General features: G+C 39.1%; 1 protein-coding gene and 1 pseudogene across 1 annotated transcript; both read right to left on the bottom strand.

The window, feature by feature from the left end:
* Positions 1 to 10,998: 10,998 nt before the first annotated feature.
* Positions 10,999 to 12,277, bottom strand: LOC118850159 (annotated as a pseudogene).
* A 972-nt stretch (positions 12,278 to 13,249) lies between these two features.
* On the bottom strand, positions 13,250 to 14,155 carry LOC118851792 (HCLS1-associated protein X-1-like). Its single transcript, XM_036761335.1, has one exon. The coding sequence runs from the start codon at positions 14,153 to 14,155 to the stop codon at positions 13,325 to 13,327; it is 831 nt and encodes a 276-aa protein (XP_036617230.1). The 3' UTR covers positions 13,250 to 13,324.
* Between the last annotated feature and the right edge of the window lie 3,541 nt (positions 14,156 to 17,696).

Below are 17,696 nucleotides of genomic sequence, written 5' to 3'. Positions count from 1 at the left end.
TTAAAACTATAGAAACCAAAGGAAGAAATGGAATTTTTCTTAAAATAAATTGTAGATGTATAGATATAGTTATATCTCAGAACAAGACCAACATTATCTGTAATGGGGACAAATGAAACCCTTTCAATAAGAAGAGGGCTGAAGCAAGGATGTACATTATCACTACTATTATTCAATATCGTGTTGAAATGTTAGCTATAGCAATAAGACAAGAAATAGACATTGAAGAAACAACCAGACAATGAGGAAACAAACATAATTTTTCTTTTTTGCAAATTATATGATGGTATTTTTAGAGAACGCTAGAGAGCCAATTAAAAAAATAGTGTGGGCAATTAGCAACTTTAGCAAAGATGCAGGATTTAACATAACCCACATACATCACCAGCATTTCTATATATTATCAACAAAACTCAGCAGAAAGAGACAGAAAAATAAATTCCATTTAAAATAAGTACAGACAATGTAAAATACTTGAGAGGCTAGCGGCCAAGTCATATGCTGAACTTTATGAACATAATTACAAACCACTTCACACAAATACAGATCCAATAAAAATAGGGAAAAATTGTTCAGAGGAAGGCTGAGCCTATATAATAAAAAATGACAATTCTACCTAAATTAATTTACTTGTTCAGCATCATAGCATTCAAAATATCAAAGAATCAGTTTATAAAATACAAAGAAAACACAACAAGGCAAAAAGGAAGTTAAAAAGATAAAACATCAATCAATACCACAAAAAATATGAAAGATGTTTGCCAACCACTAACTAATTTTAAACTATATTACAAAGTGATGCTCTCTGCAGTAGAGTTTGAATGCTTGATGGTTTGGCTCAATAAAGGACTTTAGTGTCAAGTACCTTATCTTCCCAGGTAATTTTCATAATCTCCCTAGGACAATACAAATGGAAGTGGCATGGTGCTGGCAGACTGTCTAGGTTTCACAGGCATACAATGAGGTTGGCACAAGGGCTCTGAAGACCATCAGGTGGTAGGTAATCTAATACCTCTTCTCTGTCACACTTTCCTTCAGATACTCATAAACACTGAGCTAGCTCTGGAAATGTGTGCATCAACCTTATCATCTATGTGGACATCCCTGGACAGTATACTGCCAAGGTAAATGAATTTATCCACAGCGTTCAACATTTCTCCATTTTCTGTAACTGATGATTCCACATATGAGTGGTATGGTACTGGCTGGTGAAGAACCTCTGTTTTCTTGTTGTGAATTATCAGGTCAAAATTAGAACAAGTGGCAGAGAATTGACCCATACTTCATTGCATCTCAGTCTCAGAGGCTGCATTGAGCTCATAATGACCTGAAAACAGGAAGTTGCATACCAACTCTCCTTCTACTTTAGACTTGGCTTGTAGTCTTTTCAAGTTAAACAGTTTATCGTTAGCCTAGTAGTTGACCTCAATGCCAATGGGCTGGCCACATGGCCTGAATGCAAAATACACATATACTTAAAATATTATTTTCTGGAGGACTTGCACAAGGCAAGCATTCACACAGCGGTTAGAAGGTGCACAAGGACACTCTCCATGTCTCTCTGAAGAACTTTAGTATAAATTGTGAGATACTGGAGATGCTGGCACATGACCATCCAGCATGGTATGCCTACATCAAAAAAGTGCTTAACTTCATAAACAAAGCAGAATCACAGTAACACAAAGGAAACATGAGATATACACTCTAGAGATATCCTCATTCCAAATGTTCAAATGGATTCAATTTGTCCCTGATGTATTAGAGGCTTCTGAGCTCATATTGGAATGGCCAGCCACGGCGAAAGACGTTATACCTTGAGCTGAACATCATGATTCCATTGGTTCTGTTCAAATACAAAGAACAAACAAGAACATCCATAAAGTGGTAATTATCAAAACAATATGGGAGCAGATAAGAAATAAAGTGTTTGATCAATGGAATAGATCAGATACCCAATACACAGTAGTAAATGACCATAGAAATCCAGTACTTGACAAACCTAAAGAGCCAAGCTTTAGGGGCATTATTTGACAAAAATTGCTGGGAAAACAAGAACATATTCTGTCAGAAACTAGGCATAGGCCAATATCTCACACCATATAAGAAAATTAGTTCAAAAATGGTACATGAGTTAGAAATAAAGGTTGAAATCATAAGCAAACCAGGGGTCATGAAAAATTGCTTTCTGATATATTAACAGGAAAAGAGTTCATAGCATAAAATATAAATAGTTTTACAAAAGATAATTTATGAAATGGATAATTTTAATACATTATATCAAAACATTCCTGTAGAAAGAAAATCAATGCAGGGAAAATTGTAAGAAAAAATAACTGTAACTAGAGTGGGAGGTCATAGGATTTCAGCAAGTTTTCTCTGGTAAAGCTCTTGTTTCTCAAATATAGAAAACGTAGCCAATTTATAAACAAGGAGTTCCCCAAATAATAAATGACCAAAGGATATGAACAGACAGTTTTCAGGGGATGAAGTCAAAACAACCAATAGTCATTGGAAATATGCTCTAAATCACTACTGATTAGATAAATGTAAATTAAAACAATTCCAAGATACAACCTCATACCTATCAGATTATTTTGTATGACAGAAAAGGAAAATAATAAATGAGAGAAGGGATGTGGGAAATTTGGGACACTAATGTATCATTGGTAGGGTTGTTTGCTGATCCAAACATTCTAGAGAGCTATTTGGAACAATACCCAAAGTGCTATAAACTGTGCATACCCTTTTACCCAGCAATGTTAGGTCTGTATCCCGAAGAGGTAAAAAGAGGAAAAGACCTATTTGTATAAAAATATTTACAGCAACTCTTTTTGTGGTGGCAAAGATCTGGATATTGAAAGGATGCCCATCAATTGGGAACTAGCTGAACAAGTTATGGTATATAAATGTGATGGAATACCATTGTGCCATGTGAAAGGCAGATGGTTTCACGAAAAACTAAATCAAACCCAAGAAGATTTATGTGAACTGATGAAAAGCAAAATGAACAAAACCAGAACAATCTACATGGTAACATCAACATTGTAAAGATAAATATGAAAGATTTGGCATCTCTGATCAATACAAAGATCCTTGATAGTTCCAAAGGACTCATAATGAAGAATGTTACCCACTTCAAGATAGTGAACTTGTGGAATCAGGGGTGCAGATTGTAGAGTGTGTGTATATGTGTACACACACACACAGACACACAGACACACACACATATACATATATATACATATATGTATATAAATGTATATATATATATATACACATATAAATATTCTCTTTCTCCCTTTAGCTTGGGGAGATGGCTAAATTGGAAAAAAAAGTAATGACTTCATATGCATAATGGTTATTGTATTTCTTGCCTTCTAAATGAATGGAGAAGGGGAGGAAGGACAGAAAACTTTGGAATGGAAAATTAAAAAAAAAATTAAAAGAAATAAATATTCTCATTTTGTACCAGATTTAGAGGTGTTAGCCAAGTATGTACAGCTGGGTCAACTTGGGAAAAGTAGAACAACTGAAAGCAAGAGGAATCAGAAAATCTTAGAATCTCAGAATTGAAAGAATACTTAGTGTGTCTGCATCAAGGCAGGTCTGCACATGAAAGTTTCTCAAACACAATCAATAATTGCTTAACCATCTTTCCATTTTGTCATTCTTATCTTCTTCCTTTCTTTCTCCTTACCTTCTTCTTTCTGTGTTCTTAATTCATGCTTTCTCTCTTTCTATCTCTCTCTTTCTTTCCTTCCTTCCTTCCTTCCTTCCTTCCTTTCTTTCTTTTTTCTTTCTTTCTCTTTCTTTCTTTCTTTCTTTCTTTCTTTCTTTCTTTCTTTCTTTCTTTCTTTCTTTCTTTCTTTCCTTCTTTCTTTCTTTCTTTCTTTCTTTCTTTCTTTCTTTCTTTCCTTTCTTTCTTTCTTTCTTCCTTCCTTCCTTCCTTCCTCCTTCCTTCATTCTTTCTTTCCTTCATTCCTTCCTCCCTCCCTCCCTTCCTCTCTCTCTCTTTCTTTCTCTCTGCATCTTTATTTCTTTCTCCTTCCTCCTTGTTCTCCTTCTTTCCTCCCTCCCTTCTGCCCTCCCTCCCTCCCTTCCTTCCTTGCTTTGAAGGAACCAATTGAATCTATTGAATCAACAATAGTTGAATATCAGCTTGCAATAAGTTCTTTAATGAAGACCTTTGGGATTGTGTTCTTGGCTCCCCTTAACTCCTTGAAATTTAAAATTGTAAAGAAGAAATAGCAAGTTTGTTCATCTAACTCAAAGTTAAAAGAAGGCTGAGAATGAGAAGTAAAATTCTGTGTAACAGTGACAAGACCCAAAGAAATCTCAAAAGATCTGTATCCTGGGCTGAGCTGAAACTTTTTTTTTTAAAGATGGGATTTAATAAAAATCAATTCAAAGCCTTACCATTGATTTTTTAATATCTATTCCATAAATACAAATAGTCATTGCATGGATTATAAAATCAATGAATGATTGCTTAATTGATTAATTTAGTGAGTGAATAAATGGAAATATAATTATTATGCATTCATTATGTGTTTAACATTATGCTTATTGTTGTGGATACCAATATCAGCAAGCACAATGGTACTAGTCCTCAATGACCTTATATCCTAATTCAAATAGAGAAAGAAAACACCCTCTTAAGGGCACTTGCATTGAGGGGCTGAGCGTGTTTTTTGCTAATTGGTCCAAGAAAGTGGGGGTTTGAATAGATCATGGACTCAATGTTAGCCACTGATGTTGTAGAAATTCAAGAGGAAATATCTCCCCTTTATTTTTCACTTGGTAGAGGTAGTGTTTCCAGCCCTGATCCAAAGCCCTTGGATGAGAGGTGGAAGACATAGAGCTTCCCTCATCTCCCTGTCCTTTGGATTAATGTTCCATATACTATACTCAAAAAATTTCCCAACTGTTTCCAGTTAAATGTTACATCATCCGATGTTATAAAAAACAAACATTCTTTGATACCAAAGTTTCAAGATAAAGTCATCCTGAAATATGACTTTGTACTTTCATGGTGACTTATATATTTTTTTTCTCTTTCCCACCACAAATGTGCATTCTGCCTTAAAGAGAATGGATATGACATTTGTAAAAGTGAGAGGTCTTATGAAAACATTGGTTCCATTTCATCTCCTCACACTGGGATTTGGGGAAAGATTTTTTCGTCTCCTATTCTGATGCCCCTTTAGCAGGAGGGAAGTGGCATTGGACCACTGACCTTCCACCTCCCCTCCCTCAATCTTTTGGTCTTGTTAAATTCCACCCATTTTGCTCGATATGTAATTACTGATTATCATTTTGCTATTGTTCATGCTTAACATACCCTCTTACCCACTGTTTGACAGCAGCATTAAGGGAAATCTGGAAATAGTATTAAGCGATAGATAAAGTGTGTCACTACTCCGTTAGCCCTGCCTTGTTTTGGAAAGGTGAGTATTTAACTGATGCTCTGGATGTCTTCCTGACCCTATGGCACTATTTTTAAAGAATCATGAGAAGGCCTCATAGTAATTGTTTATTAGACTTATAAAAGATTGCAAAACTGTCCAGTTTGATGATGTGCATGAGCTTCATATCATCATTATTGCTTCCTCAAAGATGATGCTGAGTAGAGATGGAGGTGCTGAACATGATTTCTTTTTGGAAATGGTTTTAGATAAGGGATTTATCTGCTCTCTGTTATGGCTTCCATATCACTACCATTTGCCTGATGAAAAGAACTCACCTATTTAACACTCCACTAAAAAAATTAGCAAAACAAGTGGACAAAAGCAAACAAACAAACAAACAAAACCAGAGACAGAAACCACATCATAGGATACAAACATTGCCCTTGGCAATATTCTTTCAAATAATACATTTATACATCAGGGTTTTTTTTTTTTTAAATAACATAAAGCAGATTTATTTTCTTATGTTGGCTACTGAGCAGATGGATGGAAGCCAGAATGATACAGAGAAAGAACACTGACTCTGGAATCAAAAGATATGGGTGTAAATCCCACCTTTGATCACACCTAGGGCCTTGTGCCCTTGAGTAAGACACTTACATTACTGGACTTCCTCAGTAAAATGAGGGGCTTCCATTGATGATTTGAGTTCTGTTCCAGCTTCACTTGTGTAATGCTTTGCTCCTGAACATGCTTTGCAGTTTTGGGGGCTCTGTTTCAGTGATCTCTGGATGTTACTTTTTTAGCTTGGAGAAGAGATGACTAGAGCAGGGAAGGGGGAGAGGGAAAGAAGTAATGACACTGTCCTCAAATACTTGGGTGGATGTTGGAAAGAGGAAAATTTCTTCTCAGCATGAGAAATGGTATTCAAATAATTTGAGCTATCTCTAAAAGGAATTTGCTACTTCACAAAATACTGAGCCTTCTGGCACTAGAAGAGTCCAAACAAAAGCAGCAGGAGCATCTGCTAAGGGCATACATGGGTAGGTGAGAGGATTCCTAATGTGAATAGGAGTTAGCTGAGAAGATGTCACTGTGCCTTCATAGGTGTAAGGTCCCATGACTCTACAGCAAAGTTAGTAGGTGAGGGGGACACTTTGCTGCTGCTAATTACCTTTGTCCTAACTGCTCCTTTCAAGAGCTGTTCCCTCCCATTTACAATATTACCCTGGTGGAAATGAGAACTGGCCTCATGTGATGCTTTCCTAAGCATTAATAGAGAGACTATTGTCCAGTGATCCTTATGTGGATCCCAGAGAAGCAAGAATTCAGAACAGTGAGGAACTTTGGTCCCCAGAAGATGGAGCAATGCCAATCATGTGCTTGTCTCATGAATTTTACTACTATATAAAAGAGAACAATCTACTAAACAATGTACAGAGAGAAGAAGGACAACAACAACAACTGGATTCATGTTGAGATGCTGTTTGTTCCTGTATTTCAACTGCCTAAGTTGACTGCAAAGGGCCTACCAGAAGGGGTCATTTTTTCCTTTCCTAACATCTGACTCATTTATTAAAATATTTTAGCACTAAAAGCTCACTGGGGCTCATGAGAGATCTGCCTTGTCAGATAGCAGAGAACCAGCCATGCTTTATTTTCTTAATGAAAGCTGCTTTAATGTTTTCCTTGAACCATGAGAGTGATTGCCTTGATTAGGTCAGAGAAATCTCATAAATACATATGTAAATGGAATGGATTTCATATGTAAATTCTTGTGTTAAATGCCAAATGGCATGTGTTTTCAGTTCCATTTCAAGTTTTTCTAATTTTTTTAAATTCCAATTCTAAAAAGAATAATTTTCTAGGTCAGTAACAGAAAATATGGAGGGGAAAGTTTGTTGTTATTGTTTATTTTGCTAACAATACATGTAGAATCTACTCTTAAGAGAACAAATTCATATAATTCTAACTCCATCTCTATCAGGACAGTATATGTAATTTCTGTCACAGAGATATGTCATGGACAGAAAATGTATGTGTGTGTATTCATGCTACAGATTGATGGTAGATATAAACTATATATCTGTAAAGCACATAAAATTCACATATGTTGACATATTCCTATAATGTATTATCATGCTAGCTGGTTAACAGACTAAGGGATGGATGGATGGATAGATAGATAGATATATAGATAGATAGAGAATGTGTATACCCATAAAGCCCATATATCCTTATTTGTGTATGTATTCACCCATATTTGAAAGGATGCTTGGCTTAATGGTGAGAGTATTCAACTTAGAATAAGATCTGATATTGAATTCCACCAATAGTGTTGGCCTCAGCAATAAACTCTTTTAGCCCCATCTGGTAAGTGGGGATAAGCATAATACCTACCTCATAGAATTATTGTGAGAACATGGGATAACATGTAAAGTGCTTTGCAAATCCTAAGCACCATGTAGATGGCAGCTGGTATTAATAATGTTAATATATGTACTATATACATATAGATCTATTCATATATAATGTGTGCAGCACTGTAAATACATACGTATATGTATATGTGTGTACACACGCACCTATATTCATACACATACACACATTATACATACAAAGAGAATATATGGATCCTAGGCATGCCAGATAACCCAGGTATATTGCCATACCTATCACACACACACAAACACACACACACACACACACACATATGCATATGCATATATATATATGTATATATATGTCCCCAATGAACATATGTGTGTATCTATGTGCATATTTTCACACCCTTGTCTCTTTTGCACAAATGTAGAGTTTCCCCAAAGGTTCTTGTCTCACTGGCAAGCTTGACTTTTTATGTCCAATGCACCTGTTTGACAATTTCCCAGAAGGACAGTTCACATAATTTCCTTTTGGATTATTGAGCACTCTGAGTTTGAATTGAAAGTTTAAAAGAATCATTTGAATTTAATAACTTCTATGTGTGTGTGAGTGCTCCGTTGAGTTTCAGCTTTAGCTTGGAGCCTTCCTTTTCCATAAGGTGATTTCCACTAAATCCCCGTGTGTAAAAGCAAGATAAACACACATCACTGAGTTTGTTATTGCAATTAAATTATTGGGTTTTTACATTTGAATATGTTTTGAACATTGAAAAGCATGAAGGGACTGTTTTCTCATGTTGGCCATAGACACTTTTCTGACACTCCACAACTTGAAATAAGCTTGTCAATATTCTGAAATCTAACAAAATAGAAAACCATCATGCTTTCAAATAAATGTGGACAAGCAACCTCAGGAAATTGCATTTACTCCCCAATTTTTCTAGACAGATTTTTCTATAACCTTAACTTCTTGAAATCTAATTTCTTCACTCTTATACTCTAAGAGTGATATAGGATACTGTAGGGTGATATTTAATAGGGAATAAGTATAAAGTCCTATAAGAAAGTTAATGAAGAGAAATTATCCAAATGGAGTATGGGGAAAGGGAAGAGAGAAAGTCATTCAAGTGAAAGTCATTTTTGTGGAATGCACATTGAAAGCTTCCAAAACTGTTTTGAAATCCAGAAGGCTACATGTGGCAGTGGGCTTTAATAGTGAAATCTTCTGCCCACCTATGGAGACAATAGCTCTATTGTCCTCAATGCTCTACAATCCTATTGTGCTCTTCTCAGGGGCAGACCACACATGGATTATTGTGATTTTTCCTGGGTACCACATTCTAAGATGGACATTAACAAACTGGAGTATGTTCCTAAGAAGTTGACCAGCATGGAGAGGGAAGTGGAGACTGCCACAGAAGAGTCAGTTAAAGATCTGGAGAACTTCATCCCAGAAGATAAGTAACAGGAATAGGGGCAGCTAGGTGGTGCAGTGAGTAGAGCACCAGCCCTGTAAATCAGGAGGACCTGAGTTCAAATCCAGCCTCAGACCCTTCACCCACTTACTAGCTGTGTGACCTTGGCCAAGTCACTTAACCCCAATTGCCCTACCTTGCCCCCTCAACAAAAAGAAGTAACAGGAACAATTCAGATGTAAGAGACAGCGTGAGGTGGTAGATGGGGGCTCAACTGAGAGTCAGGGACACCTTCCTTTTCTATGTGCCTCAAGCATAAATTATCTGTGAGACCCTCATGAAATCACTTAACATCTTCCCTGAGTATCTGTTTTCTCACCTGTTAAATGAAATCAGAATGTCTATAGCCATTACCTCTTAGTGATTTCTAGAACTTACATGAGATCAAATTCAAGCAAGTGATGTTCAAATATGAAAGCAAACCTTTAAAAATGCATTCATTATGATTATAATAACTACATGTAAACATGTGAAGGACTATCACTGGGAAGAGTGGTTGGACTTGTACTTGACCTCAAGGGTCAGAAAGATGAGGAAAGAGTAAGAATAGAGCAGAGGTAAATTTTGGGTGAGGAAGAGAGTCCTAGAAATTGGACTTATCCTGAAGTGAAATGGGCTTCCTTGGGAAAGTAAGTTCCTATTAAATGGAGACCTTTGAAGGAAGACTAGACAATAACTTGTCAGGGTGAGAAGAGGTTAGGAGAGGGGCTCCTTGTACAAGTACATGGTGGACTACATGACTTTTGAGGTGCCTTCAAACTTGGAGATTCTATGATTCTGTGAATTCAAATTTTCCAAACATGATGTATAGTTTCTCCAAATCAGGGTTTTCTCTGTGTGTGTGTGTGTCTGTGTGTGTATGTGTGTGTGTGTGTGTGTGTGTACATGTGTGTGTGTGTTGGACCATTTTGACCACACACTTGACCAAAGTACTCCACAGAACCTGCTTCGGCTGCATTCATGGCCCTTGGAACAAATTGTTCTCACCCACCCATTCCTGTGGGGGAAGTCTTCACATGCTTGGGGCAGACATTCCCCTAAGTCAACAATGGATTTGAGGCCTATCAGTAACCCCCAGCCTGGTTTACCCTATCAAGATAATTTACTTGGGTGTGGCCACTGTGTATGCTACATCTTCTTGGAGCCACAGGTGAAAGCTGTGGGAAGATGAACACCCAAAAGTGGCCCCCCGAAAAGGGGGATATCAGAGGTGGTAGTCCTCCCTGAACACCCCATAGAAAAAGGTTAATAATTTAAGGGATTGTAGAGGGTAGATGGCTCAGTTAATAGAACATTAGACTTGGAGTTAGGAAGACCTGAGTTCAAATTTTGTCTTAGATAGTTACTGGCTAGATAACCCTGTAGAAGTCTCTTAACATCTCTCAGTTTAATTGTTTCATCTCTAAATTTCTTCATATTCAACACAATATAATTCTCTGCAAGTCATTGAATCTCTGTGCCTCAGTTTCCTTAATTATAAAATGGAGACAATTGTATGGGATTACACTGTATCCCATGACATTTAGGTTATTATTGATGCTTAATTTTTTCATTGCCTGTATTCATTAGAACATCATCATGTCATGTGAAAAAGTGATACTTCATTTTTTATATTCTCTATGATTATTATTTTCAATTTTCTTTTCCTACCTCACATTATTGCTACAGTTAAGGTTTCCAGCACCATAGCAAGAGAATAGTGACAATGGATATCCTTACTTTACCCTGATCTTATTGGAAGAAATGGTAACTGGTCTTCAAGGGCCATCTGAAGGACACCCTGCAGTGGGAGCTACACAGGTTGATGTTGCTCTCAGAAATGGCTGCCATACAGATCTGGTCGAAGGCCCTCCTGAAGAAGGCGGCAAAGGTGCTGCAGAAAATACAGTCCTGTTCCATGTGGCACATCCCATGACAATGCTTACCATGTTCTGTTCTGCAATAAAACACTCGATGAAGAGATTGGGATGTTCCTTCTTAAAGAATTCTGAAAAAGTGGAATTCTTGGTGTCCCCATACAGGGCAATCACTCAGTGACTGGCATTCCCCTGTTTGGCCAGGGCCATGCCATAGGCTTTGCAGTTGGCTAGTTTTTCTCCAAGCTTGTAATTTGGGGGAGAAGGGATCCAGATGTTGGTGATGTCGACTGTGGGGGCATCCTCTTTGGGGAGGGTAGCTTGAATCTTCTTGCTTTGGATTTGGCTGTATATTTCCTCAATGACCTGTTCTGCCTTGTTTGTGGGAAGGGGCTTCCCATACCAAGCTTCCTTATCTTCCACACCTGAGATTCCTCTGCCCTTATATGTCTTTGCAATGATGGCCAGTGGCTTATCTTTGCCCTGGTCAAAGGCCTTGCAGAGTTCTTCCACGCTGTGTCCATCCACGACCATGACATTCTACCCAGAGGATTCATATCACTTCTGGTACACTTTTACATGGTGCTGCAGTGGGGTAGGGTCGCTCTGGCCCAGACGGTTAACATTGAAGATGGCAGCCAGGTTGTCCAACTTGTAGAATCCTGCGAAGGCTGTGACTTCCCACACGGAGCCTTCAGACACCTCCCCATCACCCAGCAAGCAGTTGACATGGTAGCTGGCTTTGTCAAAGTTTTGCCTGTGTAGGCCATTTCACACTCTGCTCCAAGCCCTTGACCCAAGACACAGGCTTGTTTGGGGACTGGGTGGCCATCTAGAATGGAGGTGATCTTTCTCAAGTTCAAAAGTTCAGCCTCTGGCAAGAAGCCAGGCTCAGTCCAGATTGTATAGAGGACAGGAGCCACATAAACCTCGGACAGCACAAAGCGATCATTGCTGGGGATCCTAGGGTCCTGGGGTTTGTACTTCATGGTGTGGAAGAAGAGGACTGCCATGATCTCTGCTGCACTGCAACATGATGTGGGGTGGCCCAAGCCCGTCGTGGTGGTGGCTTGAATAGAGTTGATGCACAGCAGGTTGATGGTGTCCTTCTGCACCTGCAGTTTCTGTTGTTCCAGCTTATGGTAATCCTCCATGGCGAAGGGGCTTTGGCGTGTATCCCAAGCCAGTGGCAAGGAAGCAGCAACGTGACAAGAAAAGGGGAGCTGAAGAGGAAGGAGGAGGAAAAGGACCCTCTATGATTTTTGTGGTATATTTTTGTAGAGCTTTTTTGAATACTTGATTTAAAATGTTTGAAACAATGTTCATTAGGGGTATTGGTTTGCAGTTTTTTGTATTTTGCACTTCTTCATTTAGGTTAGAAAAAACATTTTTTTCATCACAGTAAGAACTTGATTGGATACCTACTTTTTATATATTGAAAATATTTTTTATAATATTGGAAGTAAATATTCTTTAAATGTTTGAAAGAATCGGTTTATAAATTCATTTATTTTTAGCTTTTTTCTATGTGGGTACATTTAATATTCTAGCAATTTTTTTCTGAGATTGAATCTATTTCTTATTCTGACAAACTGGCTAGTGTACAGTTTTCAATATTCAAATTTTTATTTAAATATTTGTCATTTTGAAATATTATTGGGCATAATGGTTCTAATAATAACTTTTTTATTTGTCCTAAACCTTTTAATACCTTTTATTCTATTTCTTTGTATTGCTCATTTAAGAAAACTTTACCTCTCCTTGTTAGTCCCTGGATTTCTGTATTCAGTTGGATATATATTTTCTTTTCTCCTTGAACTTTTCCTTTTCTTCTTTCTTCAGTTATTTGTAAAGCCTCATAGCACAGCCCTTTTGCTTTCTTGTTCTTCTTTTTCTTTGGAATGTATTTTTGTTACTGCCTCCTGTAGAATATTGGGAACTTCTGTCCATAGTTCTTCAGACACTCCAGTGACCAGATTTTTTTTTTAGCATAAATAAAGATTTTATTCGAGGGGCATCAAGGGGGAGGGGAAAAGTGGAGGGTACCTTTTTCTTTACTTGTCACATTTCCTCACCCTCCATCCCAATACCCTCACTGTGGAAGGAAGATCAGCTGAGGTGGCTAGTGATGTCAGGAACCCAGATGGTAATGAGTAGGGCAAGGAGGGGAGGGATGGAGTCCTCTATGAAGTCAACTTGGGCTACCAAGACCGGAACCATCGTCCTAGGAATGTATCCAGGATGGAAGGGCGGTCCCCCAACTCTGGAGGCCGTGGGGTGCCCGCATCATCTCTAGAACTGCCATCTGCTTCTCGACGAGTTACTGTGGTTTCTTTGTGGCCCTCACTATCCACAACGGTGCGCCGCTCCTCTACCGTCCCATCTGGTCCAGTTATTTTGGTAACCCAGACGCTTCTGAAGTACGATTTAGGCTGTGGCTGTAGAACTTGACCCAGCCCATCCTCTGAGACCTGGGAATCAAGATCCTTGTCCTCTCTGGCTGCAGCATCAGAGGTCACTGGCCACACGTCATCAAACCCATGGAAAGGCCTCCTGGAGTCCCAGTCTGGGACCACTTTGGGAGATGAGTGTTCCCGGTCACTCTCCGAGTCCCGGCTGAAAATCCTAGCCTGGTGACTATCTGGGTACTTGAGCATCGAATCCCGGATGGTCTCCCCCTCCCTCCACCTCTCATTTGGGGTCTCTGGCTCTGGGCCTGGGAGCTCAGGGGGACAGGAGGGCAGGGTCCAGCCGCCCATGTCTCCGAAAATACAGTTGAAATCCCGAATCAGTTCGTCAAAGCCAAAGTTATCGTGGAAACGCATCTCATCTCCGGGGCCAAAACTAAAGCCAAAAGTGAAGTCCTCGGGGGACCTGGGACCTCCAAACCTGGAGCCCCAGGAGCCTCCTCCTCCTTCTTCCTCCTCATCTTCATCTTCCTCTTCTCTGGTCATCCCTCCAAAGAAGGGATCCCTGGGTCTCTGAGGCCCCGGGAATCCGAAGAAGCCCTGGAAAAGGTCGAACAGGCTCATCTCCAGTGACCAGGTTTAATACCTCAAATCTACTCATCACAGTCACTCCGTATCATAGAAGATGTTATTTAAGTTGAAACTATATGGCATGATGGTTTTCCCTGATTTCCTCAAAATAAGAAGCAGATCATCTGATCCACAGTCAGCTGCAGATGTCATTTCAACTGACAGTACAGAGGTCCTCCAACTTTGGCTAGAAGAGGTCTCTTCATGAAAATTTGAGCTATCAAGGGAAAATCTCCTGCAAAATGGGCACGATAAAGACAAAAGTAGTAGGGATTTCACCAAAGCAGAAGATGTGGAAAGAATCACATATAAAAGATCACTGTCATATCACTCTAACCGTGATTGTATGGTTAGTTACTGATCTTAAGTCAGACATCATGGAGGATGAAGTCAAGTGGACCATAGGAAGCACTAACAAAAAGGCTAGTGGAAATAATAGAATTCAAGCTGAACTGCTTAAACCCCTAAAAGATGACGCTTTTAAAGTGCTTCACTCAATATGCCAGCAAATTTGGAAAATACAACAGTGGCCATTGGATTGGGAAGGATCAGTGTATGTCCCATTCCGAAAAAAGGACAATGCTGAGAAATGTTCAAATTATCAAACAACTACACTCATTTCATACATCAGCATGTTTATGCTTAAGATTCTGCAAGCTAAGCTTCAGCAGTATGTGAACCAAAAATTGCGAGATGTATAGGCTGGTTTTTCTTTTTTTTAATTTATATTTCTTTCTTTATTTAATATTTTCAGTTTTCAATATTGATTTCCACAAGATTTTGGATTACAATTTTTTGACTCATTTCAACCCTCCTCCCCATTCCAAATGGGATGTATTCTGATTGCCCCATTCCCCAGTCAGCCCCTCTTCTGTCACCCCACTCGCACCCTTCCCCTTTTCCTCACTTTCTTGTATTGCAAGATAGATTTCTATGCCCCATTGCCTGTGTATGTTATTTCCCAGTTCCATGGAAAAATAACTGTATTTTGAATATCTGCTTCTAAAACTTTGAGCTCCAAATTCTGCCCTCTCTTCCCTCCCCGCCCACCCTCCCTAAGAATACAAGCAATTCACCATAGGTGAGAGGTGTGTCACTATGCAGAAGCCTTGCACAATACTCGTGAAAGACTAACTCTACTTTGCTTCTTCCCAACCATTCCCCTTTCATTGAATTTTCTCGCTTGACACTGTCCCTTTACGAAAGTTTGTTTTGGATTACCTCCTCCCCCATCTGCCCTCCCTTATATCTTCCCCCCTTTTTTATCTTCTTCCTCCTTCTTTCCTATGGGGTAGGATACCCAATGAGTGTGTATGTTATTCCCTCCTCAAGTGAAATCCAATCAGAGCAAGATTCACTCTTCTCTTCCAATGAACTGCTTCTTCTTGCCACTTTTATGTGAGATATTTTACCCCATTCTATCTGTACCTTTCTCCCTCTCTCAATATATTCCTCTCTCATCCCTGAATTTGATTTTATTATGTAGATATCATCCCTTCATATTCAACTTACCCTGTGCCCTCTATCTACATATATACGTATATTCCCTTCAGCTACCCTAATACTGAGGTCTCATGAATTACACACATCATCTTTCTATATAGGAATGTAAACAAAACAGTTGAACTTTACTAAATCCCTCATGATTTCTTCTTCTTGTTTACCTTTTCATGCTTCTCTTGATTCTTGCATTTTAAAGTTAAATTTTCTATTCAGCTCTGGTCTTTTCACTTACAAAGCTTGAAAGTCCTCTATTTTACTGAAAATCCATATTTTGCCTTGCAGCATTATACTCTGTTTTGCTGGGTAGGTGATTCTGGGTTTTAATCCTAGTTCCATTGACCTCTGGAATATCATATTCCAAGCCTTTGATCCCTTAATGTAGAAGCTGCGAGATCTTGTGTTATTCTGATTGTGTTTCCACAATACTCAAATTGTTTCTTTCTGGCTCTTTGAAGTATTTTCTCCTTTATCTGGGAGCTCTGGAATTTGGTGACAATATTCCTAGGAGTTTCCTTTTTGGGATCATTTGAGGAGGCGATCTGTGGATTTTTTCAATTTCTATTTTGCACTCTGGCTCTAGAATATCAAAGCAGTTTTCCTTAATAGTTTCCTGAAAGATGATATCTAGGCTCTTTTTTCATGGCTTTCAGGTAGTCCAATAATTTTTAAATTATTTCTCCTGAATCTATTTTCCAGGTCAGTGGTTTTTCCAATAACATATTTCACATTGTCTTCCATTTTTTCATTCCTTTGGTTCTGTTTTGTAATATCTTGATTTCTAATAAAGTCACTAGCTTCTACTTGCTCCAATCTAATTTTTAAGGTAGTATTTTATTCAGTTGTCTTTTGGACCTCCTTTTCCATTTGGCTAATTCTGCCTTTCAAGGCATTCTTCTCCTCATTGGCTTTTAGGAGCTCTTTTGCCATTTGAGTTAGTCTATGTTTTAAGGTGTTGTTTTCTTCAGTATTTTTTTTTCAGTATTTTTTTGGGTCTCCATTAGCAAGTCATTGACCTGTTTTTCACGGTTTTCTTGCATCATTGTCATTTGTCTTCCCATTTTTTCCTCTACTTCTCTAACTTGCTTTTCTAAATCCTTTTTGAGCTCTTCCATGGCCTGGGACCAGTTCATGTTTTTCTTGGAGGCTTTTGATGTAGACTTTTTGACTTTGTTGACTTCTTCTGGCTGTATGTTTTGGTCTTCTTTGTCACCAAAGAAAGATTCCAAGTCTGAGACTGAATCTGCATCTGTTTTCGCTACCTGGCCATGTTCCCAGCCAACTTACTTGACCCTTGAGTTTTTTGTCGGGGTATGACTGCTTGTAAAGTAAAGAGTACTTTGTTCCAACTTGAGGGGATGCACTGTTGTTTTCAGAGCTATTTCTATACAGCCAGCTCTGCCACACCAGCACTCCTCCTTCCCCAAGAACCGCCACACCGGACCTGACTCAGATCTTCAGCAGGCTTTGCACTCCTGCTCTGATCCACCACTTAATTCCTCCCACCAGGTGGGCCTGGGGCCAGAAGCAACTGCAGCTGTAGTTCTGTAGCTGCAACACCTCTGATGCCCCTGGAGCAGTGCCTGAACTGTGAACTCCTTTCCCTCCCTGTAGCTTTTCCCACTAACCTTCTCTGTTGTCTTTGGTGTTTGTGGGTTGAGAAGTCTGGTAACCGCCACAACTCACCGATTCAGGGTGCTGGGGCCTGTTTGGCCCAGTTCCCGGTCTGGTTGGTCCTGCCGCTGCCCACACTGGGCTCTGTTCCCCTCCACTCCCCACCCGCTATGTGATTCATAGACCTCACCCAGTGACCATCCAGGCTGTCCTGGGCTGGAGCCCTGCTTCCCTCTACTATTTTGTGGATTTTCTCTTCTAGAATTAGTTCAGAGCCAACTTTTATAGGTTTTTGGAGGGACTTGGTGGGGAGCTCATGCAAGTCCCTGCTTTCCAGCTGCTATCTTGGCTCCACCCCTCAGTTAGTCTATTTTTAAAGTGTTATTTTCTTCTGTATTTTTTGGGTTCTCCTTTAGCAAGT

Source organism: Trichosurus vulpecula, chromosome 5 (genome assembly GCF_011100635.1).
Source record: "Trichosurus vulpecula isolate mTriVul1 chromosome 5, mTriVul1.pri, whole genome shotgun sequence".
Taxonomy (NCBI): domain Eukaryota; kingdom Metazoa; phylum Chordata; class Mammalia; order Diprotodontia; family Phalangeridae; genus Trichosurus; species Trichosurus vulpecula.
This window is presented reverse-complemented; position numbering and strand designations above follow the sequence as displayed.